At 46.9% G+C, this 27,757-nt stretch overlaps 1 protein-coding gene and 1 pseudogene across 1 annotated transcript; both read right to left on the bottom strand.

Moving 5' to 3' along the window:
• Window positions 1-2,172: 2,172 nt before the first annotated feature.
• Window positions 2,173-27,757, bottom strand: ALDH5A1 (aldehyde dehydrogenase 5 family member A1). The gene is made up of 10 exons (XM_020892292.2): window positions 27,337-27,757; window positions 20,387-20,470; window positions 19,518-19,688; window positions 18,106-18,222; window positions 16,031-16,174; window positions 12,896-13,039; window positions 11,156-11,314; window positions 9,321-9,490; window positions 7,044-7,102; window positions 2,173-5,674 (listed from the first exon to the last, which is right to left on the bottom strand). Exons 1-10 carry the CDS (start codon window positions 27,661-27,663, stop codon window positions 5,469-5,471), a joined length of 1,581 nt encoding a protein of 526 aa, XP_020747951.2. The 5' UTR covers window positions 27,664-27,757; the 3' UTR covers window positions 2,173-5,468.
• On the bottom strand, window positions 20,482-25,626 carry LOC139031563 (putative ribosome-binding factor A, mitochondrial; annotated as a pseudogene).

Raw genomic sequence — 27,757 nt, 5'->3', positions numbered from 1 at the left:
CTCAAGTTACAGTTAGTTCTCTGCTTGTCCTAACTAAACCCATCTTTGCTGGAACAGTATCTGGGAGTTCCTTTCAGGTCAACAAGAGGTAAGTGGATCATTTTTCCTGGTAACAAAGTAATTAAAAAAATCGAAAGCAGGTTAAGAGAAACGCATGGAGTAAATGGAATGATAAAGGGAGATGGTTATCCAGGAATGCTGTTCTTTTTTGGAAAGAACGCTATGTTTTCTTATTTTGTTCAAGGCCTACTGATGTAACTTGGATTCAGTGAGGCCTACGTGAAATTTTTGAAAATATAAACAAACACTGGATGAAAGTATAAGATATGCTGTCTAAATAATTAACAGTGATTTTATCTGAATAGCATGGTTTCAGAAAATGCCTTCCTCATACACTTCTGTAGCCAAAAAACCCAAATTTTGATAAAAGTACATAATGGATAACCGTGGCCTGTGTAGGAGAGACTGGTGAACTTGAGAAAGCCGGAGGATCCTCCTTTCTTAGACAGCCACACCTGCAAACCATGTAAATTCCGGCTTAGTTCAGCAAGCATGTAATTAGCACAAGCCATGGGGCAGGCTTAGACTCAGTAACCTTAGACTCAGTGGAGTCTAAGCTCCTCCTGCTCTCCGTACATAGGCCAAAAATTGAGAGATGGGTTGTTGGGGCAGGACATAATGATTTTATTCAGAAAGGCAGCAGGCTGCAAATATGGTGGGCTCATGCTCCAAAGAACTGTCTTGCTTGAGTTAGAATTCAGGCTTCTTTTATACTAAAAGAGGAGAGAGTAAACTCAGAACACTTCCTGGTTTCCATCAGCCTCTGTGGAGGGGTGTGGAGGGTTCTTCCTGCCTACAACCATACACAGATGGGCCTGGTCAGGATATTTCCTCTGAGCTAAACAAAGGTATTTTAGCTTAATGCTCATTACCTGGGAAGCAGGGTTCTCAGAGACGAGCCATTACGAATAATTTAAGCCTAACTTGCTGCTATTGTTTAGTCACTAAGTCGTGTCTGACTCTTTTGCAACCCCACGGACTGTAGCCCACCAGGCTCCTCCATCCATGGGATTTTCCAGACAAGGATACTGGAGTGGATTGCCATTTCCTCCTCCAGGGGATCTTCCTGACCCAAGGGTTGAACGCATGTCTCCTGCCTTGACAGGCAAATTCTTTACCACTGAGCTACCAGGGAAGTCCTATTAACTTGTAATAGAATACAGGTTTCTTCCCTACTGCAGTCCCTGCTGTATGAATGTGCTAGGGTACCGAATTTCATAGGCTGGCTCCCTGCCCAAGAGACTCACAGACTAATCAAAGGAGCATTGTTTATACATGTAGCAGAGAAATAAATTTTTCCTCTGCCTTTCTGAGTTCTCAGCTGAGACCACTGCCATAAAAGATTAACAAGAGAAAAACAAATTTTAATAAACTTCTCATGTATATCTCAGAGAGAAGTGATAACTGAAAGTGGCTTAAAGCATCAGCTTACATAGCATCCTCAACAAAGAACAGTAAATCTCTGGAGAAATGACAGGATAAAGGAAAACAGTTGTAGGCTTTCAAGGGTGGAGCCAAAGGCTAGTTAGTAAAATTTATTATTTAGAGTCCAGGCTGATTGGGCCTGAAGTTGTCTCTGGGAATTAACCTTTGTCCCTCCCTCTTGATAGAGAGGGGGCACCTTTGTAAATTTGTATCCTGCTTTGGGGGCTTCCCTGGTTGCTCAGTGGTAAAGAACCCGCCTGCAATGCAGGAGACACAGGTTCCATCCCTGCGTCAGGAAAATCCTCTGGAGGAGGGCATGGCAATCCACTCCAGTATTCTTGCCTGGAGAATCCCAAGGACAGAGGAGCCTGGCAGGCTACAGTTCACGGGGTCGCAAAGAGTCGGACATGACTGAAGCGGCTCAGCACTCATCTGACTTTTAGGCAAATAGAGGGGTAACAAAAGACGGAGTGATTTTCTTTTATCTGCCACTTAATTGTCTTCAGCTCACAAAAATCCTTATGCCAAAGTGGCGCATTTTGGGGTGGCGTGTCCTAAACTCCTGCAGTCATATTTGGATTGAGGCATACATATGCAAACTGGTCTAATGATCTCCAAAGTAAACTCAAATGATGAACTGGCAAGAAAAATCGCACAAATCAGAAACCTTCACTTAAAACAGGAAACTCTCTTAATTCAACCTTTATTAATCACACACACACAACTCTGCTGCATTGACACACATACACAGTTATCAGAAACTGGAAAGTGAATTACATGTACATTTTTAAAAAACAAAATGTTTTCACAGTTCCAACTACACTTATCCCCAAGTTTTATCCCACAAAATAGAGCATGAAAAAAAACACAGCGTAAATATTATTCAAGTAAAATGCTATCTATCGTAGCCGCATATGAATAATTAAAGCCCTGGGCTTCAGCCTGCAGAGAAGGCAGTCATGTGGCACAGTTTAAAGTTAATGATCTAAGTTTACAATAAAACAGATTTATCTGCATTGCGCTTCTGGTCTTTCACTAAGTCTTTCCATAAAAATTAAAGGTAGATGAGCCAACACTTGATATAAAATTATATTTAAAAGCTACTCAAATGGATAAAGATAACAGGTACAGAGGAGGTTTAAAATGAGAATCCCTGCATAGCTGGGGAAAGTAAACTGAGAAGTGTTTTCTCAAGACCAACAGACTCCCATTATCTGGGTGATTTCGTATGAGTTATGTGACGATTGCTGGAAAATTCTTGGTGAGAATTCACTGGAGCAAGGCCTGGAAAAGTACTTTTTACACAGTAGGTGGTCAATAAAATGAAATAATGCCTCATAAACTTGGGAAAGTCAATATCTTCCTCTTGGTTTAGATCAGAGGTTGGCCAACTATTTCTGTAAAAAACTGTGGTACAGATACTCAACTCTGCCTAGAAGGTAGCCACAGATCATATGGTAAATGAATGGGTGTGGCTGGGTTCCAATAACATTTTATTTGGGGCTTCCCTGGTGGGTCAGATGGTAATGAACCTCCTGCAGTGCAGGAGACCCAGGTTCGATCCCTGGGTTGGGAAGATCCCCTGGAGAAGGGAATGGCTATCCACTCCAGTAATGCCTGGAGAATTCCATGGACAGAGGAGCCTGGCAGACTATAGTCCATGGGATAGCAAAGAGTTATGGACACTGATATCTGAATTTCAGAAAATTTTCATGTGTCATGAAATACTATTCTTTTGATTTTTTTCCTCCCCTAACCATTTGGGAATATAAAAACCATTCTTAGCTCTGGGTTGTACAAAAGCAGACAGCAGGCCACATTTGGCTTGTGAGCCAACCCCTGGTCTAATGATCCTTTTCTATTTCACGTTAAAACACACATTTTTAACAAATCCATCACATATTCCATCACACATCGATCACCTTACTGAACAATAACCCCCAAAAATGTTCATTTAAAAAATACATCTTTCCCCACAATCCAGATCAATTTTACTAAACAGTAGGCTATTTCCTTTTCAAATTATTTTAATTCAAAAAATAATCAAGGATATTGCAGTGAGTCTCTGGCCCTCAATTTATGTACCTGGTCAAACAGATATACTAGAAAACTGAAAATCTGCCATCAAGCCAAAGCAGCTACTGAGTTACAAAGTTACAAACATATTTGGATGTATTCCCCCAAACATTTCAAGCACTAGTATTCTGGACTTCTAAAAACTATTTAGAGCATTTTTATTGTTAATAGAGAACAGATGGACACATCCAAACATTAAGTAATTAAAATGTTACATGAAACAACCCCAGAACTGGTAAGTGCAAATTCACTGTCAATATGATGTGTATGTGACTGTGGACAGGGTCTGAGCAGTGCCCGTCACCAGGAGGTGGACTTCAGCTGATTCCTTAGCTGGGCCTCAGGGGGATGGCTGATGTAACCCAGGGCAAACAGAGGCCAGCTCCGGGACTGGCCGTGGTACCTCTGTACACAGAGACATCTCAGACCTTTAGCTCTTCAGCTCCCCATGGCTCAGTGAGGGGTGCTCTGTCCTGGCTGGTCCAGGAGCAACTGCCTCCAGTACTCCTTTTATTCATATTTTCCTTCCGCTCCCCAAATCCAGAGGATGTCAGTGGAGTGTGCGCGCACACACAGTGGGAAGGGGGAGCTTCATCCCTGTCTCTTCCACCAGGACCGGCCTCCCCTTTCCTCATATATCAGGACGTTTAGACACGGTTTTCTCAATCAGAGTTTTTCTTTCAGAGCAACAGGAAACACTGATCATTGGGCTTTTTGTTTTTAAAAGAACTATAAAAACTCATTGGATAAAAAGTGCCTCTTCCACCTGGCAACTATGGAACTTCTTTTCCCTTTGGAGATCATTGTGCTCAAAGTGCCTTTGCTGTCTCTCTGCAGGTGAAGGAGCAGCATCTCCTAAAGAGCAGGCTGTGGGAGACCAGCCCTCCCTGGGGCTCAGGGGCCGAGCAGGTGGGTACCAGCCTCCCCTCACCTTGGCAGAGCCACTGCTGGAGACCCAAGCCGGGCTGGGAGGTGCTTCCCATAATAATGCTGACTCCCGCACTTAACATCGAATTTTCACTTTTTGGCAAATATTATATGTTTGCTCTCTTAGTTCACAGTATCCCATGGAGCTAAGTAAGGCATGAACAGAATCTCCACTGCACTGAGGGGTGGGTGTGGGGGGTAGACAGCATGTCTGTGCAGACAAAGCCCGGCCAGGCCATTACCTGTGGGCCATCCTCCCGCTAAGCTGCTGCCGCCTTGCTCGGCTTTATGCTTATTTCTCTCAGAAACATGATGTGGAAAAACAGCACAGAAGTGAACACAGAATCTTTAAGCAGTTGAGGATGATGGAGCCTTCAGTTTAAAAACTAGTCAAAAAAGAGAGCGGGGTTCTTTAATTTGTCAAAGGAATTCAGGCAATTCTGTGCTGTGTCTAAAGTTCTTAAAAAACAAAAACAAAAATGCTGATTCAGCCGCTGCAGCAACACCTCCGAATACCCGGCTGGGGGGGTCCCCAGGCATGCAGCGGCATCCTGCCCAGCCTATCAGTCACACTCAGAGGTGTCCCCCGCAGCCCCCTGGGTCTTAGCTCCAGAGCCACGTGGGTGCTGGCTACGTCATTGCCCAGGCTGTGGTCCCACTGTGGTGAGGGGGCTGCAGGACCAGCTTGGTGCACCTTGCTGTGTGGCAGATGAGTTCGTGGGTGGGGGTGTGGCGGCTGGCGATCCAGGGCCTCATCCTATAAACCCACTGCTGGTTCTCAGGGATCTGTGGCCACAGGCTTGTGGCATGTATTGGTCCCACATCAGCTAAGGGGACGGGTAGGATTTGTATCTGCTTAAAAGGATTGGATGATTTTTTTTTTTAAATTCCTAGTTCACCTACCCTATGGGTTTATTTAAAATAATGGATGGCACGTCCCCATACATAGGTAAGCCTCCCTTTTTATTTTCTGAAGAATTCTATAAGCCTCCGAAGCACACGTACTTGAGCTCCAGATATTCGTCGATGCCATACTTGGAGCCCTCTCGCCCAAGGCCGGACTGCTTCACCCCGCCGAAAGGGCACTCCACGGAGGAGATGAGTCCTTCATTAACACCAACCATGCCGACTTCCAGCCGCTCCGCCACCCTCCAGATCTGGGCCGGGTCTTGAGAGTAAAAATAACCTGTCATGGGGATACAGGACACAGATGTAGAACAGTCATTAAAGACATCGTGTCACAGCTGAGGGTGCCATGGATGACCAGCTGCCTAGTCACGTGGGCTGGAACCTCCCTGCTTCCAAGTGGAGCCCTTAGTTGATCCTCTCTGTGTCTTCATCTCACAACCTTTAGAAATCATCTTTTTGCTTCTGTTCTACTCTCGCTAGCTCTCTCACCATCTCCAGCTAGGGCTGTAACAGCAATGAACCCGGCTCCTATGGCCTCCTAATCAATCCACACTGCACACATCTGTTAGGTTATCCACGTGATATTTTTTACCCAGACCTTCCAGTGACTCCTTGTTACCCATAAATAGGTTAAGTTCTTGGTGTGTATTCAAACTCTCCCTAATGTGGTTTTGACCAACACCACAGCTTTATCTTCCATTATTCCAGTCACTCTATCGCCACCAAACTCATCCACCCAGTTCTCCTGTCCTATTTTCACTTAACTCCCTAGGTCCCCCTCTGCCCAGAGCCTCTCTCCTCCAATCTGCACCATCAGTCTTGCCCAGCATGGACGCCGTGGTTCAGGGCCTGGCTTCTTCCACCATCATCCCATCGAGAAGGCACTGGAGGAATACTGGGCTCAGCGTTACGGGGCCACTCGTGCACACATCTTACTCCAGCGTTAGGCCCTCTGAGTTGGCAACTCAGTCTGTGTAGTAGAATAAGGGACTCAATAGCGTGCACATCCTTTCTCTGGTTGGCAGTGGTTCTTGTCCACCCAGAGAAGTGCCTAGAGCCACAGCTGTATCTTTATATCTTTGTATCTTTGCCAACACTTCATCCACTAGCGGATGCTAAAGACGGATTTGTTGAGTGTCTTTATGCACACACAGTTTTGTCAGGGACACAGGGTACATACTAGGGCCGCCTTGACCATGTCCAAACTGCAAGAACGGCAGCCACTCCGTGAGGCTCCCTCTGCCTGTGCTGTCTTCCCTTCCTTCATCAACCCGATGCTCTCTGTGAAGTCAAGTACTATCTCTTTTGTTCGGGCTTCCAGGAGGGATGTGAGGAAAAGCACTTGGAATTTCCAGGCATCGAGCCTCTGGGGACATGGGACTTAAGGGGTGTGGGTGGTTCTCCCCTAGAACAGTTGGGATTGCTGTTTCTCCCTCCAGAATGCCCAGCTCCAACCAGGGAGCTCCCATCCCACATCCTGGGGACATCTGGGCAAAGAATCTGGACTGGCACAAACCCGCCCTTGCCCCTTGGAAAGCAATGAAACGTGCTGCAAAGAAGCTGACTTCTCAAAACCTCAGGCAACACTTAAAAGGCACAGCTGGAGAAGTGACTGTGATTGTCGCCAAGCGAGGACAGACACCCACCTGCCAGCCCGACGTCGGCCGCGTTAGCGATCGCCACCGCCTCCTCCTCTGTGTTGAACCTGCCAAAGTCAGGGTGGTCATCAGCAAAATCCCTCAGGGAAGGAAGACCACCTGTTTTTCCTTCTGATCTGTTTCCCAAATAAGAACTAGGGGTCAAGCAGAGTTTCGCAAGGAGCAGAGAGGAAAATACCTTCATTCACTGCACACGCTGACTTCAAGGCTAGGGAGCTTGGATCAACACCAGTTCATCTCTTCCAGGAGAACAGGAGACACGCAGGGAACTACTGTGTATTCAGAATGTCGAATAAAACGCCTAAGAAAAGGATTACTGCTCTTGTTCCCTCTTAAGACGTGCGCCAATCATAATAACTACTTGAGAAGCAGCCGTGACGTGGGAGACTGAACAGTCAGGGCCTGCATCAGCCCCGCCACTTATGCTCTGACAGTGTGACAGTGCTGGGGGTCTGTTCCCCTTGGAAATGAGCCTACCAGTACGGAAGCCTAATGCAGTCTCTTCCAGCTTGATCATCTCATTTCTGAAACTAGATTTCAGAGGCCTTTTTCTGTTGCCCCAGAACTGTAACTGGGGGCAGAACATTCTGTGCATCCCAGCTCCTCAAATCAGAGACCCAGCAGCAGCCAGCCCTCTGAAGGCTCGGGCAGAACTGGCAAACCCCGGTGAGTGGGAGAGAGAGGAGGGGACCGCAAGAGAATCACTTGTTCCAAGGATGAGCAGCTCTTGTCTCTCCACTGTAGAGAGCAAGCCATTCTATCGGCCAGAGAATAAAAACCAGGGAGTCACCCATGTCCTCGCTGCCTGCGTGTCCCTCGAAAATGCACTCATCACACCGTTAGGTGGGACGTCCTGGACGATTTCACCTTTTGAGCGTGAACTCCCTGGTGGCTCAGAAAGTAAAGCGTCTGCCTGCAATGCGGGAGACCCGGGTTCGATCCCTGGGTTGGGAAGATTCGCTGGAGAAAGAAATGGCAACCCACTCCAGTATTCTTGCCTGGAAAATCCCATGGACGGAGGAGCCTGGTGGGCTACAGTCCATGGGGTCCCAAAGAGTTGGATACGACTGCATGACTTCACTACACAATAACAACCACCCTGATATTAGGTGACATGCTTTCTGTATATTACATCGTTTAAACCTTACAACTGTCCTGTGAGGCAAGGTTTTTTGTTTGCTGTTGTTTAGTCACTAAGTCGTGTCTGACTCTTTGCAACCTCATGGACTGTAGCCCACCAGGCTCCTCTGTCCATGGAATTCTCCAGGCAGGAATACTGGAGTGGGTTGCCATTTCCTCCTCCAGGGATCGAACCTGAGCCTCTTGCATCTTCTGCATTGGCAGGCAGATTCTTTACCACTGTTCCACCTGGGAAGCCATGAGGCAGGTACTAGTTTTTAGTCCTTTTCCCATCAAGGACCCTGGGGCTCAGAGAAGTTAACTCATTCAAGGGGACACAGATATAAAGTAGCAAAACCTGCATTCCTAACCCCTGCATCCTTTTGGAAAATGTCAAGTTCATATTCTCAGTAAAAAACTTTTTTATTAAAACAAAGATGAAAGTTCTCCAAGTGGTCCATTCTCCCAGTGTCAGATTAATCTATAAATTTCATTAGCAATGGAAGAGAGAGAAATATTTGGAGAAATAATGACCATGAATTTCCCTGGACTAAATAAACACCTCAGATTTTAAATAGAGGCCTTAGGATCTCAGATTGAAAAGAAGCTCACAGTATGCTGTTCCTAAGCTACCACGGTAAAATTTAAGAACATCAAAGGCCATGAGTCTCTGAAGAGAAAAAGATCCCTTCACAGGAACAAGAAGCAGACATCAGCTTTCTCAATAACAACCCTGAAAATAAGCAGACCAAGGAGTGATGTCTTGTGAAGCTAGATTTTTATGCAGGTAGATTATTATTTACTTGTGAGTGTGGGATAAAAGGTCCCATAAGAACACAGAGTTCATTTCCCACAGACACCCTTGAAAGAACCCTTGAAGGATGTACTCCGTTATGAAGAAAAATGAGTTTGGTAGGAAGCAAAGTAGAGAATTTGGTAAATTTTGTGGTCTAAACTGGCAATAATGAAAACCAATTTTAAAAAAACCATACCTTGAACTTGGCCCTTCCCCTGACACAACCCCACTCTCTGTTTCTCTGCCTCTTCCCCCAGGCCTCAAATGACACAGGAACTGGATTACTCTCCAGGCTTCCTTTTCCTTTCCTATTGTTCCCTCCCATCTTCCTACACGCTGGATGGTCTTACTTGATAACAGGCGCCACAGGCCCAAAAGTCTCTTCCTGAGAGCAGAGCATGTCTCGGGTGACGTTGCTGAGCAGGGTGGGCTCGAAGAAATTTTCCCCAACATGGTGTCGCTTCCCACCTGTCACAACGGTGGCCCCTTTGGAAATGGCATCACTCACGTGTTTCTCTACCTGTGTGAGGAGAAAAGGAACAGCCTTTGGGAAAGGGAATCCAGAATACTTGGAAAATGTTTAAACTGTCAGAAACTATACCTGGGTTTTTCTTTCTTTTTCAAATAGGTTCGAAACCATGTACCCCAGTTCCTTCTAGGTAGGAAGAACCAGATACACAGATACGAGATACGGAGTCAAGAGGGCAGGTGGTATGTACAATGCTGCCTCCTCCCCGCTCACTGGGAGGACTGAAGCTGAAGCTCCAATACTTTGGCCACCTGATGCGAAGAGCCAACTCATTGGGAAAGACCCTGACGCTGGGAGAGGTTGAGGGCAGAAGGAGAAGGGAACAACAGAGGATGAGGTGGTTGGATGGCACCACCGACTCAGTGGACATGAGCCTGAGCAAACCCTGGGAGCCAGTGAAGGACAAGGAAACCTGGTGTGCTGCAGTCCGTGGGGTCGCAGAGAGTCGGGCATGACTTAGCGACTGAACAACAGCAACCTGCTCTGCGGGTTTTCGGCTGTTTAGTCTTACTGTTTGTTGGATGGCCCTAATACACAAACACTCATGTCTTTCCAGGCCTGACGCTCAGCTGCCTTTCTGGGATTTGCTCTCCTCGCCTTCCTGGGTTAGTTCCAGGCTCTTGGATCCCACACTGTTCTTGTCCCTGGACTCCTCTTTCACTTCGTTCTAATATCTTCTCCTCGAGTACTAGTTATTTCGAAAAAGGTGCACTGAAGATGGTTTATATTCGGAGTGTTCTGATAACTGTAGGTTGGGTGGTTTTATCTTGCGCTGGCTGCTAATGGAATTTGGACCCCAAATAATTTTCCATCTGAGTGTTGAGTGTATTTCTCTACTTATGGTGCTGACGATGAATATTCTAATTCAAGAACAGTTCTCACTCCTTTATAGGTTGATTTTCCCCACTCAAGAAGCTTCTTGAATCTTTTTTGTATGTTCCTGACATTCTAAAATTTTAGCAAAACATATCTGGGTTTTCTCTTTATTCTAATTTTATATACTTGTCAATTGGCAAAGTCTTTCAGTCTGAAGAATTATTTCCCCCTAGCTCTGAGAAGTTTTCCTCTAGCATTTGCTTGATAGACCTGTTTCTTCCACTTCAAGAATTTCTAGAGCTTCCATCACTAAAACGGGTACACCCCTGTGTGGGTGTGTGTGCATGTTCAGTCATGTCTGACTCTTTGTGATTCCCATGGACTGTAGCCTGCCAGGCTCCTCTGTCCATAGGATTCTCCAGGCAAGAGTATGTACTGTCTTCTCAAAATTCTCGGAGGACAATATTAGATTCCTAGAAATGTCTGATCTCAAAAACAAAAAGCCTTTTTCCTCTCCTTTTAGGTGTTCCAAAGATGAAGGAACTGTATTTCAAGATGGTAATTCCTGAAGCAGCAGGAGACAGAATTATCACCACTGCAAGAGAAGATTTAGGGACGGCAGTAGAAGAATGAAAGTGGCAGATCTCATGGGGACTCAACGAAATGACAGAGCTGGAAAAGCTTATAACCCAACGATGTCACTTGATTCATACAAACTGGCAGAAATTCATTAGTGTTTCTAATATCTCTTTGTTTCCAAAACCACCTTGCTGGGCACCTTACCGGAGTGTTTTTTGATACTGAAATCAGGACACTGAACAGATAATAAGACAGACTTACCTTTTCTACCGCTTTTGCATTAATTAATGGGCCTTGAGTAGTTCTCTCTTCAAATCCATTACCCACATGCAGGTTTGTTTTAATTGCCTCAGCAAATTTTTTCACAAAGGAGTCGTGGATACCGCTTTGCACCAAGAAACGGTTGGAGCAAACACAAGTCTAGACAGAAAGAAAGAAAACTCATGTCGACAGTTCGTCAGAAGCTCTGACCCAACCAATAAACCTATGATTGCTGCTACCTCTGAATGTAAATCTCCTTCCCAGGTGGTTCCTGTCCTGGGTCCCACCTGCTGTGTTCCTCCAAACTCGAGCTTGGCCCTAAAGACAAACATGCCAAGAGCATGTGCTTCTCCAGGCGCCTCCACAGCCAACACACCTCTGTGGTTAAACAGGTAAGCGAGCATAAATTATCTGTGAGCAAAAAGCCACTAACCCAGGTTTTGTTCAAATGGCTCATATTGGAACGAGAAAACCAACATGAAACTAGCTCCTTGAGACAGATACTCAGCGACAGACAGCGGAGCTAGAAGGAAGAGGATTCAAAGGCTAATTTATGTCCTGGAGCTTATTGAACCTTTCAAGAGCCTGGCACAATCCAACATTTTGAAAACGGAGACAAGACCATTCTTTCAGCCTAAATTATTGAAAAGCCCTTTGTTTATTATTTTTTCTAGTGTAGGCCTAACATTTTCAAGTTATATAATATACACATGATTGGAAATGAGGTTATCCTTGATACATTTTCTTCATGGCTTTTTTCTTAATTGTGTATTTTCTAGTAGAAACAGTTTGTAGATCATTTTGTATCCTGTGCATTTTTATTGGCTTAAAGCAATATACCCCAAAGTTGTAGCTTTGTAACTGAAGGTTATACACCTTTGCATTTTGTGTTTCTAAAAGGAAACATACCTATTTCAAAAACAAGCAAATTTATTTAAGATATGTGAAAGGAGAAAAATTAGTTACCAACAGTCAAAACAGGGTGAAAACGATTTAATAAAGAATATTATACATTTCACCTTTTTCCTCCTAGATAACTCAATATTTATTCCATTTCTGGAATACATTTTAAAATTGCTTATTGATGGTACTCTAAGATCAAGTGCTTACCTTGTATGATATAACTTGGAAGGTCCCTGCTGGATCTAATGCTCTGGGATTCCCTAGAAGGTGTGAGCACAGGACACCACTCTCCCTAGGACAAGCTGGACCCTCCTTGGCCCACTGTGGTGTGTGTGACCCTCTAGTGGGGGCCTGTCCTGCCCCCCTCATCTCGGGAAGAGTGAGACCCAGGCAGTAGGGTTTTAGAGTTTTTCAAAGCACCATCTCAACATTTTCCAACATTCTCTTCCTTAAGACTGTGGGCTCCAGACCCTAGCTGTTCAGGCTATTTTGTATCTGGGGAGATACTTAAAACCTGTTCAGTAGAGAAAAGCCCAGCAAGGGAAAACTGTGACAATAACCACATTCAAAGAGATGAAAGAAGAGAGCGATTTGATTAAAAGGCATCTGCTGTTCAGGAAATGTTCCTTGAAGCCAGGGAGGAGGACAACGTATTTCCCTTCATACCCTCTGAGCCTAGCAGAGTCCCAGACAGAGGGCACTTACTAAACCCCGATGAAAGAGGACATGGACGGAGAATGGAGGGAGGAACCCAGAAGTGCCCTTTCTCCCAGGAGGTGAGGGAAGGGGTAGGATCTTTGTAAAGCACACAACCCAGAAAAACGCTCCGGGACTCACCTGTCCAGAGTTCCTAAATTTGGAGGCCATGGCCCCGGCAACAGCCTGGTCCACGTTGGCACTGTCGAAGACGATGAACGGGGCATGGCCACCCAGCTCCATGGACACCCTCTTCACGGAGTTTGCTGCGTGGTGCAACAGGACCTGGGAGCAGACAGAGGATGCTATGAGTGCCCAGTCAACAAGAGGGACCGGTAAGGCTTTGTTTCCAAAAAGCACCCAATAGAGGAGGAAGCCAGGTACATAGTAGTGTGTATGGGATGCCAGTTTGCATAAGAAAAGAGGAAAATTATATATATTCATACTTGCTTATACTTGATAAACATGGAGAAGATGACAAGAAACTAAAAATAATTATGTATAAAAGAGAGGAAACCAGAAACGGGTAAGGGTGAAACTTCTGAATATAAACATGTTTATACTGCCCTGATTTTTGAACCATGTCAATGTATGACCTACTCAAAAAATTATAAGCAGGCTTAACAATCACAGAGATAGGAAAATAAAATCACTCAGAACCCCAGAATCCATAGTTTAGCACTGATAAAATCTTAAGGTGTATCTATCCAGAATTTGGCTATACACACAGAGGGATATGTACCTTCTTTAAAAAACAAAACTCTGTATTTTATATTGAAGTATAGCTAATTAATAATGGGATAGTTTCAGGTGGACAGCAAAAGGACTCAGCCATACACATACATGTATCCACTGTCCCCAAAACTGCTCTCCCATCCAGGCTGCCACATAACGTTGAGCAGAGGTCCCTGTGCTAGACAGCAGGATCTTGCGGTTATCCATTTTAAATATAGCAGTGTGTCCATGTCCATCCCAAAGTCCCTAACTATCCCTTTCTCTGAGTCTGTGAGTCTATTTCTGTTTTGTAAATAAGTTCATTCATATCGTTTCTTTTTAGATTTCTCATATAAGGGATGACATACAATGTTTGTTTCTCTGACTTCACGCAGTATGACAGTCTCTTAAGTCCATCCATGTTACTGCAAATAGCATTATTTCATTCATTTTAGTGGCTGAGTTATATTCCATTGTATATATGTACCACATCTTCTTTATCCATTTATTTTCTGATGGACATTTAGGTTACTTCCATGTTTTGCCTACTGTAAACAGTGCTACTATGAACATAGGGGTGCAATTACAGTTTTGTCTGGATATATGCCCAGGAGTGGCATTGCCAGATATATAGCAACTCTATTTTTTAGTTTTTTAAGGAAACTCCATACTGTTTTCCATAGTGGCTGTACCAATTTACATTCCCACCAACAGTGTAGGAAGATTCCCTTTTCTCCATACCTTCCCCAGCATTTATTGTTTGTAGACTTTTTAATGATGACCATTCTGACTGGTGTGAGTAAACCTATTTCTTTATTAGACTCAATATTTATTGATAGCTATTTTCTTTAGAACGTTTAAGAAATGCTCTTTGCCAGGCCATTGGTTTTCCCGACTCGGCTTGCTCTTGGGTCGCTTGCCTCCACCTGTGTCCTCTGAATCTTCTTCCTACTCGGCACCCATGAGGAGAGCTTGAACCCCACTCTGGCTGCATGGCCCCTGCTGCCTACAATCCTGCTATGTCCTAAGGAGTCCTTCCTGCTCCTATTCCCCCTGCTGACCTTCTCAGGACTTCAGCTTCCAAAGCCTTAGAAAGGGAGCAGGACTGCCCAGCTTACCTTTCTATGAGACACTCACCCTTGGTCACTGGCCAGCCTATGAATCTGTTTTCCTCAGGTCAAATGACCATTCATGGTTGAATTCTCTGTGGGGAGCAGACATGTACTCTGTCCCCTTCACAGGCCCCAGGAGGGGCGGTCCCCCTGGAAGAGGCAGGGCCGCATCTCCAGAAGAGGCTGACCGAAGGGGGTTCGGTTAGAGGCAAGATTCTATGTGCCAAGATCCAGAGCTGAGCCACCGATTCTCTGCAAAGATCAGCTCAGAAGAGGCTGTTGGTGTGGAGAATGGCTACTTACCAGTGATTCCTATCACTCTTCCCTTTAAACCACTTGAAGCGAAGCACTGTCCCATGTAAATAACTTAAAAGGACAGTTGGACTTGACAGGAACACAGTCAACATTTTCCTGGGGGTCTGTCTGTTGGGAACAGTTTGCTGAGCAAATAAGAGTAAGCAGTGAGTGGCTGGCCTTTGCCCAGCGTCTGGGTACTTCTTTGGATTCAGTGGCAGAGGTTTACAACCCTTCTTCTCCCAGGCCTCTCTCTTTTTCTCTAACGACTTTGAAACCCTCTGAGAATAAGTTTGCTCTGCAAGATCCCTGGATCAGGGTGGTAGCACTTTACGGATCTAAAAAGTTACACTTCTGAAATGAATGAATGGCAGGCTTCCCAAGTGTGAGTTTGTGGCATGACAAACATGGTTATGGCTGGGAGTTACTAAAACTGGTTTATTTTCTCCTGCTTCTCATGGTGTCCAAAAAAATGACCAGTTTCACCAAAACTTTCAGATTAGATTTTTACTATTTTAATTTGATATGTTTATGTACTTCTCTAATATGAGCATATGCATGTATGTATATAAACACTAGCAGGAAAAATGTGTACTATTTGGAGAAAAACCCCATAACTAAGAACTTTTGTTCTACTCTGCCTTTTTTCTGTTTTAAACATTTAAAAGCATAAGTAAAAATGCACTCATAGACACACAAATGAGGTTTTGGGGAAAGAATTTTTCAACATATAAGGGAGAAGAAAGCTAGAAAAAAAATGATCTTTCTGTTTCTGTAACTACCTTTATACTAAACACAATTTTTGTTCTAAGGCATCCATTTCTTTAATTCTACATTATGAAAAAAACACACATTCGAGAGTTATGGGAATATGATGAACAACTTTCATCTACTTCACATGCAACAAATAATGGGAACCTGGTCTACCCTTAAACCTTCAGTTTTGTCAAACAGGAACCTAGATCATGTCACAATGAGGAACACCATCCAAATGTTTCTGAAAGATGATCAGATGTTATGATATGGGACAGAGCTTCTAACACTCTGCCGGAAACCTTCCTCCAAATGGTGAACAAGATGAAGTAGTATTTTTGATACTGTATAAAGAGAAGTTATTAGAATGACACTTGTTTCCTTTGAGACTTAAGTCACATACCTTTCCAGTGGCTGTCGAACCAGTAAAGGAAATTTTAGACACGAGAGGATCTGTACAAAGTGCTTCCCCTACTTCCTTGGCCTTCTTTTGAGAGCAAGGAATCACGTTGTACACACCTGGGGGAATTCCAGCCTGGTTTGCAAGCTATAAAGAGAAACAGCAAACATGTGGCAGCAAGTGATCAAACTGGAAAAACAGAAAAGAGAAATAAATGTTTTAACCCAGAAAGTAATGGCAAAAAAAAAAAAAACAAAACATAGGCTGACTTTGGGGACAGAATATATTTAGAACTAAAGTAAGATTCTTACTAGTGCTAATGTGGTATTAAGGCTTCCCTGGTGGTTCAGATGGTAAAGAGTCTGCCTGCAGTGCAGGAGACCTGGGTTTGATCCCTGGGTCAGGTAGATCTCCTAGAGAAGGAAATGGCAATGCACTCCAGTTTTCTTGCTGAGAAAATCACACGGACAGAGGAGCCTGGTGGGCAGCACCCCATGGGGTTGCAGAGAGTCAGACACAACTGAGCGACAACGTGGTATTAATGTATTGCAAGTTTCTACATGAATTTTAAGCAGTATTTTTATCATGTGCACATGTGTACACACATGTATGTATATTTCCCAGCCCTGCCACTAATAAGGCCTAGAAACAATGACCAGCCAGTATCAATGACCATCCCTGGTGCCCTAAATGTATCAGGGATGCACCTAGATGCCTTAAAATATCATTTCCTACCAGAGGAAATAAAGGCTTTCTGCAGAAATGGTTAATCCCAGGTCTGGGACAAGAAATATATATGATAAGTCTAAAATATCTTCTCATACTAGATAGCAAAGAAGGTCTCAAAAACTATTAGAGTTATGTTAAAAGATAAAAGAGCCAACTCTAAGAGGCTGCCATTGGCCAAAAGTGGGAGCAATGTGAGCTTCATCAAGGATAATAACCACAAGAAAGTGAAACTCATCAAATACCAACACATTAAAATCTATTAGCACGTAATGCTCCTTAAAGAACAAACTAATTGTGAACCTTTGGCAGATGATAGGAATAGATTGATTTATTTGAAAAACTGGTAAATAAGAAGAATCAAATATACTTCCTTTCCTCTGTGAATTCACCACTGGGTAACCACAGAGATGATGGGAAGCTTTGATTTATAGAAGTGGTCTGGTGAAGAAATGAAAGAAAAATGAAAGAATCAAAATATTACCATTTGGGCAACTCCCAATGAATCAACAGACTGAGCAGCATCGTACAGCAAGGGCCGCAGACGTGAAAACAGAGACCCCCAGACCTTATTCTCCTGACAAAAGGACACAAGATGGGATCGAACCCGAGTCTGACGAAGTGTCTGGATACAGCTGCCAGTTTGGAAAGCGCACGAGACAGAGGAACATGGTCCCTGATGTGCTGTCTGCAAAGCCCAGTTGATGGGGAGCTCTGCTCATCAGATGTCCAGCTTCCTCAAAAGACAGATTGTAAGGGAAAGAAAAGGGTGGAGGGGAATCTGCCCAGTAGAAGGAACTCATCAGACGTTCTAAAGTTTAACAAGTGAAGGCCACTGCAGGAAGTCTGGATCCTACTCTGCATGACATGAGAAGCCATTAGAGAGTTTTAAACAGAAGAGCAAGATCTGACTGAGTGCAGATTGAGCTGGAGAAGGGAGTGGTTAATAAGAGGTGCCCTCAGTGTGAGAAATGCTCAGCTTTTAGTCACATTGCTAATGCTAAGTTGCTTCAGTCGTGTCCAACTCTTTGCAACCCCATGGACAGCAGCCCACCAGGCTCCCCTGTCCACGGGATTCTCCAGGCAATGCCATTTCCTTCTCCATTTAGTCACATTACTATGACTCAAAAACGATGGCTAGATATCATTGTTAGGGTAGCCTAAACAACAGCCTACAGATGTCAGAAAATTCCCATTATTTTTTCTAAAAAGAGGAACATCTGACTTAAAATAAGGACTAGTGAGTTAAAGCACAGCACCATCAAACAGGAGATGCAAAGAAGGAGGCTTCGACAGTGCTTCCTCCTGTCCCAGGTAACATCCTTTTTTGGGCCCAGTGCATAGAGGCTCACCTCCGCCAAGGCCAGGGCAGAGAAGGGCGTGTCCTCGGCAGGTTTCACCACGACCGTGCAGCCGGCTGCCAGGGCGGCCCCCACCTTCCGCGTGATCATGGCGCTGGGGAAATTCCACTGCATCAGAAGAGAGAGGAGGGGAGTGAGAGGAAGGACTGCGCCCTGGTCCAAAGGCGGGTGGGGCAAGACACCAGCCACTAAGTTCTGACCACCTGCCTGGCAGAGGCGTTCTTACAGGGGAGCTCAGGACACCTGGCACCTGCTGGCTCCAGGGAGCGTGGAGACAGAGGCTCAGGGAGACAGAAACACCTTCAGAGTTTAAAGCAGTATAAAATTATCCACACTGGGTGAGCCAACTTTCCCTGTAAAGGGCTGGGTAGTAAATATTTTAGGTTTTGTGGGATGTCCAGTTTCTTTCACAACTAGACAGCATGTATACAGGTGGGAGTGGTTCTGTCCCAGTAAAACTTTATTTACAAACATAGGCCTGAGGGCTGTAGTTTGGTGACCCTTTGGGGAAAAATATTGGCAAAGGTGATTTTGAAAATGGTATATGATATATTACTTCCCTCTCTAGATATTCATAGATAGCTCTCTGTGGACATTTATAGTAATGTTTTATTTCAACAAAACCTTGTATAGTGCTTAGTCTGACCTGGGCACTGTTGTACGCTCTTTTATACTATTATAATTAAATCCTCATCACAACCCAATGAGGTTGGTATTTTTCTCATTTGCAGGTTTGGAGACGGTGAGACAGAGCAGTTAAGAAACTTGCTCAAGGTCACACAGCTAGTGGAGACTGAGTTCTGGGTCAAGCCTAGTCAGTCTAGACAGCGAGGGGAATGTTTCTCTGTGACTGTGGTGAGCAGGGAAGGACAAGCAGTCTTGAGACCAACGGGTAGACACCGTAGAGAACTTAATACAGCATCTAGCAGAAGATGGACCCAAGAGAAGCAACTCATGTAGAGAAAGCTGGGTGCCCCACAAGGATACTGCAGTCCTATCCAGGCAGATGCAGTCTCTTATTTCTCAGCCTTTTTACTTTCAGAATGTGGCCCAGTGCCTGCTGGAAGGTACATAAATACTTTGAAAGTGTCACATCTTAAGTCTTTTAAAAATGATAAACACCAGAAGATCTTTTTAGATGTACTGGACAACGCCAAGAAGCCTTTAATGCCAAGTCAGAGAAGCCCCCAGGTCCTCCTGTGGGTCATCCCGCTCCTGCAGGCTTTAGAAAACCCTGGCCAGCACCACACCTCTCATGATCACAGAGGACCAGGAAACACGCCTCCGCCTCCAGCAGTGGTATCAGGAAGCCAAGAACAGGTGCCAGAGATGATGGGATGAGCACACCTGCACCAGCCCCATTCAGCCTCCTCCCCCAGGATCTCGGTGATCCTGCCACATACCGGGGTGATGATGGCAGCCACGCCGAGGGGTTGCTTGAGGACAAGAGCCCGCCTTTCTTTCGCTGGGGTGGAGATGATGTCTCCGTAAACACGGCGGGCTTCCTCTGAAAACCACTCCAGGAAGTTGGCAGAATAGAGAATTTCTCCCTGTGCCTCCTTCAGTGGCTTTCCCTGAATTAAATCAGAAGAGGACACATTCATTACCTTCTAATAACAAAAGCGCGATTCTGTGTTTCTCAGTTCTTCAAAGCTGCAAGCAGAATACAAAGGTCTCCCATTACAAAACCCCCTGGGTGGTGGAGAAATTTCTAGCCTCAGTGTGAGTCTTTGAAAGCAGAATCACAGATGGTGATGGAAGGAAGCTCGCCAGGTCATCCTGAGCCACAGTCGTCATTTGTCTCCTTAATAGGTTTACAATCAGGAGGAGGTGCCTAGAATGGCCTCTTCAAATTTTTTTCCTTCTGCTATTTTCTAAATGTTGTGAACAGTGGAAAGTAATTTATTAGAGCGACCAAAAAGCTGGTACCTTTGCAAATGTACAAAAACAACATAAAAAATCAAAGCAGTCATGTGGGGGAAAAAAACCTAGAATGGTGGAAAAGCAGTAGTCACATAGTTCCACTCAAAATCGATTTCTTGCATATTATTAAAGAGTAAGTTACAACATAGAAATTTTGATTTAGCAAATATGTGTGCTTGATTTAATCAGAAAATCTGTGCCCAAAATAATAACTGATGTCTGATCATGAGGTAAAGAATTCACATTTTCTTTAGCCACCTAACAGCACTGAAGTTAGAGGCTCTTCCAAGCTTTCTTCTAAGAACTCTTGGACAGTTTCTTTAAGTACTAAGTTAGGTCCTGCACTTACACTTTCAGCTGTAATTATCTTGGCAAGGTCATCCTTATTTTGTATCATTAAGTCATACCACTTGCGAAGTAAAGAACTCCTCTCCTGAAAAAGAAATACAAAATAGTAAAATGCCAAGGGTAAGAGAGACTATTAAATAGTCTTCAGTTTCCTAAAATATTTGCTGTGCAGTCTCATTCTTGGGGAAACATATATTGACCTGTTTTTTAAAAGTGAGGTATAACTGACATGCAACATTGTATTTGTTCCAGGGACACAGACCCTTCTTTGGTGAGTAATATCAAAGATTCCATTTTGGGTGTGCTGAGTCATAAATTGTAAAAGTGAAAAAAAGTATTGTGGAACAACTGTTACTATTTATAGTAAAGGTGAATAATGAATTTCACCACACAAAGATATAGTTCCTTTTTGCAGTAAAATACACAGGACACAGCCTTTACCATCTCAATCACTTTTCAGTACACAGTTCAGTGGCATTAAGTACAACACTTTCACATGGTCTTGCAGCCATCACCACCCTACATCACCACCTTTTCATGTTGCAAAACTGAGAGTCTGGACCTGTCTCTCCATTCCTCCCAGCCTGAACAACCACCATTCTATTAATACGTTCTGTCTCTATGAATCTAACTACCCTAGGAACCTGATATAGGCAGAATCATACAGCCTCTGTCCTTTTGTGACTGGCTTATTTCACAGTGTCCTCAAGTATAGTTCCTTATCTTTTGACTTTTTTCACTAAGGTTTTTAGCCCCTTCCCGCAGGCCTCACCACCTCTCCTGCAACACAGCACAAGGGTGCAGACGACACCTGCGTCTGCAGGAGGGCGCCCGGCGGCACCAGCGGTGCGCATGCACCCGGAGCCGGGTCACGATCCACTCCCTTCTGATCCCCTCTCTCCATCGCAGTTCCTGCTCTGCTTCTCGGAGCCCCACTCGTAGCCCGGGGCGCGCTCGTCACTCCCCGCCCCGCAGGTGGTTCTTGGGAGAGAGGGCATCGTCCACACGGGGTCTGGCCTTCCTCTTCCTCCTCTGTTTCCTGAGCTCAGCCATGTGCTCTGGCCACAGGGGCCCACGGTCCCGTGGCCTTTCTCTCCTCCTCTTGTCCTCCAGGATCTGCTTGTTGGGTGCCTCGTGGTCAAAACCACGCAGGCTCGAGTGTGCCGCAGGGCCCAGGGTATCACTTGGCGAAGCAGTGTCCAGGGCCTCGGGGTCACTGAAATCACTTTGCACAAAGTCTTCTTTGTCACCCCGGGGTCCAAAATCAGCCACTGCCAGTAGCCGATCAGTCTCCATCATAGCTGCGCTATGAACACACACTCTGGGCGGCACGTTCCTGGGGTCTGCTGGGACATCAGAAGACGCCCCACGTGCGCAGCGCTCCTCTGCAGGACGGCCTCCCGTGTGCGCGCTGGGCCGCAGAGAGCGTCGCCCTCCAGAAGACACGGCAGGCAGAGAAGCCTGAAGCCAGGGAGGCCTGGCAGAGCTCCGCGTTCAGGTCGCACAGCTCCCGGCTCACTTCGGGGGTGCGCAGCAAGCCTGCGGGCGCTTTGGAGAGGCCGTTCCGCGCCCCCAGGCGCCGCAGTCTTCCTTGGGGGGCTAGAGGTGCTCATCATCAAGAACTCCACTGGCTTGTGGGTCAGCTGCGAGCCCAAGGAAGGACCTCCACACCAAACCCGCCTCCGTAGGTGACACAATGCAAGTGCGACGAAAACAGTTGCCAGCAAGGCAAGTTCGGGTTTTGTTTTTTTGAGAACTTCGTGGAATTTTTGCAGAACATTTTCAATCCAAGATTGGTTGAATCAGAGGATTTGGAACCTCGGACCCACGGTGGAATGTAAACACCTCTTTGCTTTAAAAGTTCACTTTGCTTTTAGCAGACCTAAAACCATCACAATTGTATAAAAGTACAGACAAAAGGTGGAAAAACCGCAAATGGTAACGTGACGGGTGGGCTTTCACAAGCGGAGACTGCGCTTACAGACTTGGCTGCAAGCTTGGGAGTCAGGTTAACGCCCAGGTGGAGCCCCCACCCTTTGCAGGACCCCCATTCGGGAACATTACTTGGTTTTCGAAGCAAATTTCTTGAGCAGGTTCTTGCCACAGGACACAGGCGAGCTGTGCAGACCTTGGGCACCGCTCAGGAGTCCCGAGTGGAGCCCCCCGCAGACCAGAGAGCTGCCCGTATCTTTGCTCGGCGACAGCCGACAAATGGCCAGGTCTTTATTTTACTGACTCCCTGGCAAGTTGTCCCACAGACTGGGGTGGAGGGTATGGGGTCTGTGATGTTTAGGAAAGGGTTTTGCACACTTCAGAAGAGAGGCCAGGCACAACCCTGTGGATGTATTTAATGCCATGGAACTGTACACTTGCAAAGAGCGAAAATGATAAATTTTACATTATGTGCATTTTACAATTTAAAAAAATTTTCAAAGATAAAAGGATGAACGAATAAACTGGATTAAGTATGCTGTGGAAGAAATGATTTCTTAAATATTTTTTAAAAAAGAAATTCATTTATATACTTAAAGAGAGAGCCCAGAGAACCCAGGTCAAGCAGACCACACAGAGGTGCCCTGAAGGAAGGCATCCCTGAGCTTTGGCCTCCTGCATCTAACAGGTGTACATGAAGCAGAGAGACTCTGGTTGATTCCTACCTGCCCGAGTGGTTGCCCATAGCAACCAGCAAACCTGGTTTGTCATTCTGTCATTCTAAGCCATTTAGTAGGGGCAAGATTTAAATTATTTTCTCATAACACTCATGAGCCTGAGACTGTGGAAACACCACCAACTGTCTTTCTCTGGGTTCTTTTCCCTCCCTATTTTGGATAAGCCAACACACTTTGTTATCTTAGCTCTCAAGGGTGTTGTTGAGTCTTCTGAACCTCAAACCCCCAGAGAAGAGGCATCGACAGCTCTTAAAACAATCTTACTACAATCATTTCACCCTCTCTGTAGAGTGGTGGTGGTGGAGTTGCTAAGTCTTGTCTGACCCTTGTGACCCCATGGACTGGAGCCCGCTAGGCTCCTCTGTCTATAGAATTCTCCAGGCCGCAATACTGGAGTGGGTTGCCATGCCCTCCTCCAGGGGATGTTCCCAACCCAGGGGTCGAACCCAGGTCTCCCACATTGCGGGTAGAGTCTTTACCGTCTGAGCCCCCAGGGAAGCCCGCCACTGAAAGGCCGAGAAGCAACAAGAACAGCGCTCAGCTGCGGAGGGCAAAGAGCGGCCCTCGGGGCGTTCCCCGCCTAACCCCTGGAGCCTGTGGCTACCTGTGGCCAGAGGGATTCTGCCCACGTGATTAAGGTCAGGTGAGAGCGGGCCTGAGTTATCCAGGTGGTTCCCATATAATCACTAGGAGGACTATGACAGGGAGGCTCGGGGCAGGTGGGGCGATTCCAGAAGCGGAGGCCGGCGTGGTGCAGAGCCACAGACCACCGACCACCGACTCACGGAGGCCTCTGGGGGTGATGTAGTTACTAAGTCGTGTCCAGGTTCTCTAGGGAACCTTCCCGACCTAGGGATCAAATCTGGGTCTCCTGCACTGCAGGCAGATTCTTTACCAACTGAGCTACAGGGGAAGCCCCAGGGAAGCCTCTAGAAGGTGGAAAAGCCCAGGAAACCCCCAGAGCTTCCCCAGGGAATGCAGCCCAGCAAACCCTCTTGGACTTCGGACCTCCAGGATGGTAAGAATAATTTTGCGTTGTTGCGACGTGTTAAATCCCTCAGTCTGGGGATGATTCGTCCCAGCGGCCAGAGGAAGGACGTGAGCGGGCCTAGAGAGGGAAGTAGGGTGACAAGAAAGCCGCCTGAGAAGCTGCGTTTGCGTCCCCGCCATCCAGACGGCAGAGGTGGGAAGTTGAGCCCACTGCTTCCTTAGTAAGTCGCTCCAAGGTCCTCTCGAGGAGGGTTCCCCGAAAGGCCCCAGGGAAGACCGTCTGACTGCACCTGAAATTGCTCCTGGGCCCCTGAAACACCCCAGTGGGGTAGGTTGAGGCTGCAGGCCCCGGTGGGGTTGGGGGGAGCTCCAAAAGGACTCCAGAGGGCCCAGGGCTCACCTCGATGCACACGCTTCCTGCCAGCTCGTGTCTCCCACAGCTGTTAGCACCCTTGTGCGTTATCTAGTTCAGGCGCCCCTCTCAACAACCCCCTTACCCTCACTCCGCGTCTAACAGACATCTCGGACTCAGTGGGGCCAAACCTGAGCTCCGGTTTCTCGCCCCTGCCCCTCTCACCCCTTCCCCACCCCAGTGTGTGGTTTTTCCTTCTCCCTCCAGTGGCTCTGGCCAAAAGCCCTGGAGTCATCCTTCAGTCCTGTCTTTCACGTTCCCCACCACCCCCCCGCCTCAGTCTTGTCTTTCATCTCTCTCTCTCTCTCCCCTGTAACAATCTGTTGGGGAAACCAGCTGTCTTCCACCTTTAAAACATATCCTTTATCAGAACACGCCTCACTGCCTCGACCACTAACTCTAGTGCCGGCCACCAGCATCTCCCATGTAAATCACCACCTCCTAGCGGTCCTTGGACTTCACCGTTGCCCCCGCTACAGTCTGTTGTCAGCACTGTGGCCAGAGCATCCTTTCCGAAGGCAAGTTAGAGCTCTCTGAAAACCCTGAAATGAAGCCCTGCCTCACTTGGAGTAAGACCGCACTTAAGTCCTTAGAATGGCTACCCACCCCACTCCATCCAGCCCTCCTAATTCTTCCCCCTGTCAGCCTCCTCAGCACACGGGCCTCCTTGCTGACCTGCAGGTGCGTCAGGCATGCTTCTGACTCAGTTTTTGCTCCAGCTGAATTCCCTCGCCCCCGCGGGTCTCTGCATCTCCTGTCCTCAATGAGACCTACCCTGATGTTGCAGCCTGAATTCGGTTCCCCTCAAATTCACATAACTCTCAGTACCGCAGAATGTGACTGCACTTGGAGACAGGCTCTGGAAAGAGGCTATTAAGATTAAATAAGGCCATAAGAGTGGATCCTAACTCAATATAACTAGTGTCTTCTTGAGAAGGGATTCGGACACTGACAAGTTCAGAGGGAGGAGCCTGTGAAGATGGGGAAGATGGTCGCCCACAAGCCAGGGTGAGAGGGGCCTCCGGAGAAACCAGCCCTGCCCACATGCCTTGAGAGCAGGCTTGTAGCTTCCAGAACTCTGAGACAAGTTCCTATTTAAGCCTCCGAGTCTGTGATACCATTACGGTGGCCCTAGTAAATTAATAGTTGCCCACACTACTTACTTTCCATTTTGCCCCTTTTCTCTGGCCTCTGACCCTGTTAGCCTTCTCTGCTTTTTCTCCCTCATAGCATCCATTACTTCTGACACACTCATTTGTTGTTCAGTCACTAAGTTGTGTCTGACGCTTTGTGACTCCATGGACTGCAGCACGCCAGACTTCCCTGTCCTTCACCATCTCCCACAGTTTGCTCAAATTCATGTCCATTGAGTCGGTGATGCCATCCAGCCATTTCATGCTTTGTCACCCGCTTCTCCTGCCCTCAATCTTTCCCAGCATCAGGGTCTTTTCCAACGAGTCGGCTCTTGGCATCAGGTGGCCAAAGTATTGGAGCTTCAGCATCAGTTCTTCCAATGAATATTCAGGGTTGATTTCCTTTAGGATTAACTGGTTTGATCTCCTTGCTGTCCAAGGGACTCTCAAGAGTCTTCTCCAACTCCATGGTTCAAAAGTATGAATTCTTCAGCACGCAGCTTTCTTTATAGTCCAACTCTCACATCCATGCATGACTACTGGAAAAACCAAAGCTTTGACTATAGGAACCTTTGTTGGCAAAGTTACATCTCTGCTTTTTTTTTTCATTTATTTTTATTAGTTGGAGACTAATTACTTTACAACATTGCAGTGGGTTTTGTCATACATTGACATGAATCAGCCATGGATTTACATGTATTCCCCATCCCGATCCCCCCTCCCCTCTCCCCCTCTACCCGATCCCTCTGGGTCTTCCCACATCTCTGCTTTTTAATGCTGTCTAGGTTTGTCATAGCTTTTCTTCCAAGGAGCAAGCACCTTGTGTGCACCAGGACCCAGGGGAAAGGAGCAGTGACTTGTTTGTTTAGCTATGTTATTTGTCACAGGTTAAATCTCCTCCCACCCCTCACCTCCAAGTGAACTCCATGAGGGCAGGAATGCTTCTTTTGTGGAACTGCTGTACCCCCAGAACCTCCCACAGTGGGTGGCGTAACAGGTGCTCAGAAAATGTCTAATGGATGAATCAATGTTAGACTCCCTTGGTACTTGGATTTCATTGCTGGACTGTCTTCCTTCAGAGGAAGGATGCTGAAGGACATGGTAGAAAATGACGTCTGGGCTGACTCCCGTGTCATAAACTAAATGAAGGAGGAAGGAAATCTCCCTGCCTCAACATGGCTGCAATCTCTCCTGCTCTGACATCCCCCACCCCACACCCCCAATTCTCTACTACTCTCTATGTCAGTTAATGGATGTATTCAGGCCCCAAACCTGGAGGGGGGTCCTGGGTTTGTCTCCTTCCTTGCACAAAGCCCCCGATTTTTCCCCCCCAATTCTCTCCACTCCCCAGTTCATGACATGGCCCGAGCATTCACTACCAGCCTGCGTGTAAACCACCCTATTAGACTCCTGCGTGGTCTTCCTGCAGCCAGGCAGGTACTTCAGATACTCTGAAATCACACGTGCCTTTACCGAAACCAACCACCCTTCCCCCGCGGTCTGCTGGCTTATAATTGCAGGTTCGTGTTCTGCTCCCCTACCAGACCCTTTATGAGGCTCGAGGGCGGGGCCAGGCTCCCTAACGCCCCGCACCGGGCTTGGCACACAGCCGGCGCTCCAAACTTCTTTGTTGTTACTAAGTCTTTCCACGTGGTGTTTCCTGGAGCACTGGGGAGGGTAGAGGTGACACAGCTGGTTTCACTAGGGTACAAAGCCCCGATCGCCCCTGGATCCGGCGCGCACTCACCTTGGCCGAGACCCCCCTCCAGCTGCAGAAAGCCTCGTAGGCAGCGCGCACGGCGGCGCGGGCCTCCGGCACCCCGCAGTCGGCCACCACGCCCAGCTCGGCGCCGCTGGCCGGGTCGTGCACCGGGAAGGTGGCGGCTGCCGAGACCCAGAGGCCGCCCACGAAGCCGTCGGTGCGCAGTAGGGCAGAGGAGAGGCCCGCCGGGCCTCGGGCGTAGCAGCGGATCGGGGCCACCGGGCAGTCGGCACGGGGGCGGCAGACCCGGCTGGGAGGTGCCCGCCGGAGGTGCGGAGCCGGGCAGCTCCGCAGCCGCAGGCAGGTCGCCATGGCCCTGGCCCTGGCGGCTGCAGGAAGCAGGCGAGCGAGCGTGCGCACCCGGAACCCAGGCTGCGGCGGGGGCGCGCCGGGCGGCGGGGACGCG

The sequence above is a fragment of the Odocoileus virginianus genome, chromosome 27 (assembly GCF_023699985.2).
Source record: "Odocoileus virginianus isolate 20LAN1187 ecotype Illinois chromosome 27, Ovbor_1.2, whole genome shotgun sequence".
Taxonomy (NCBI): Eukaryota; Metazoa; Chordata; class Mammalia; order Artiodactyla; family Cervidae; genus Odocoileus; species Odocoileus virginianus.
Note: the sequence above shows the minus strand (reverse complement) of the source record. Positions and strands in the feature narration are given on the sequence as shown.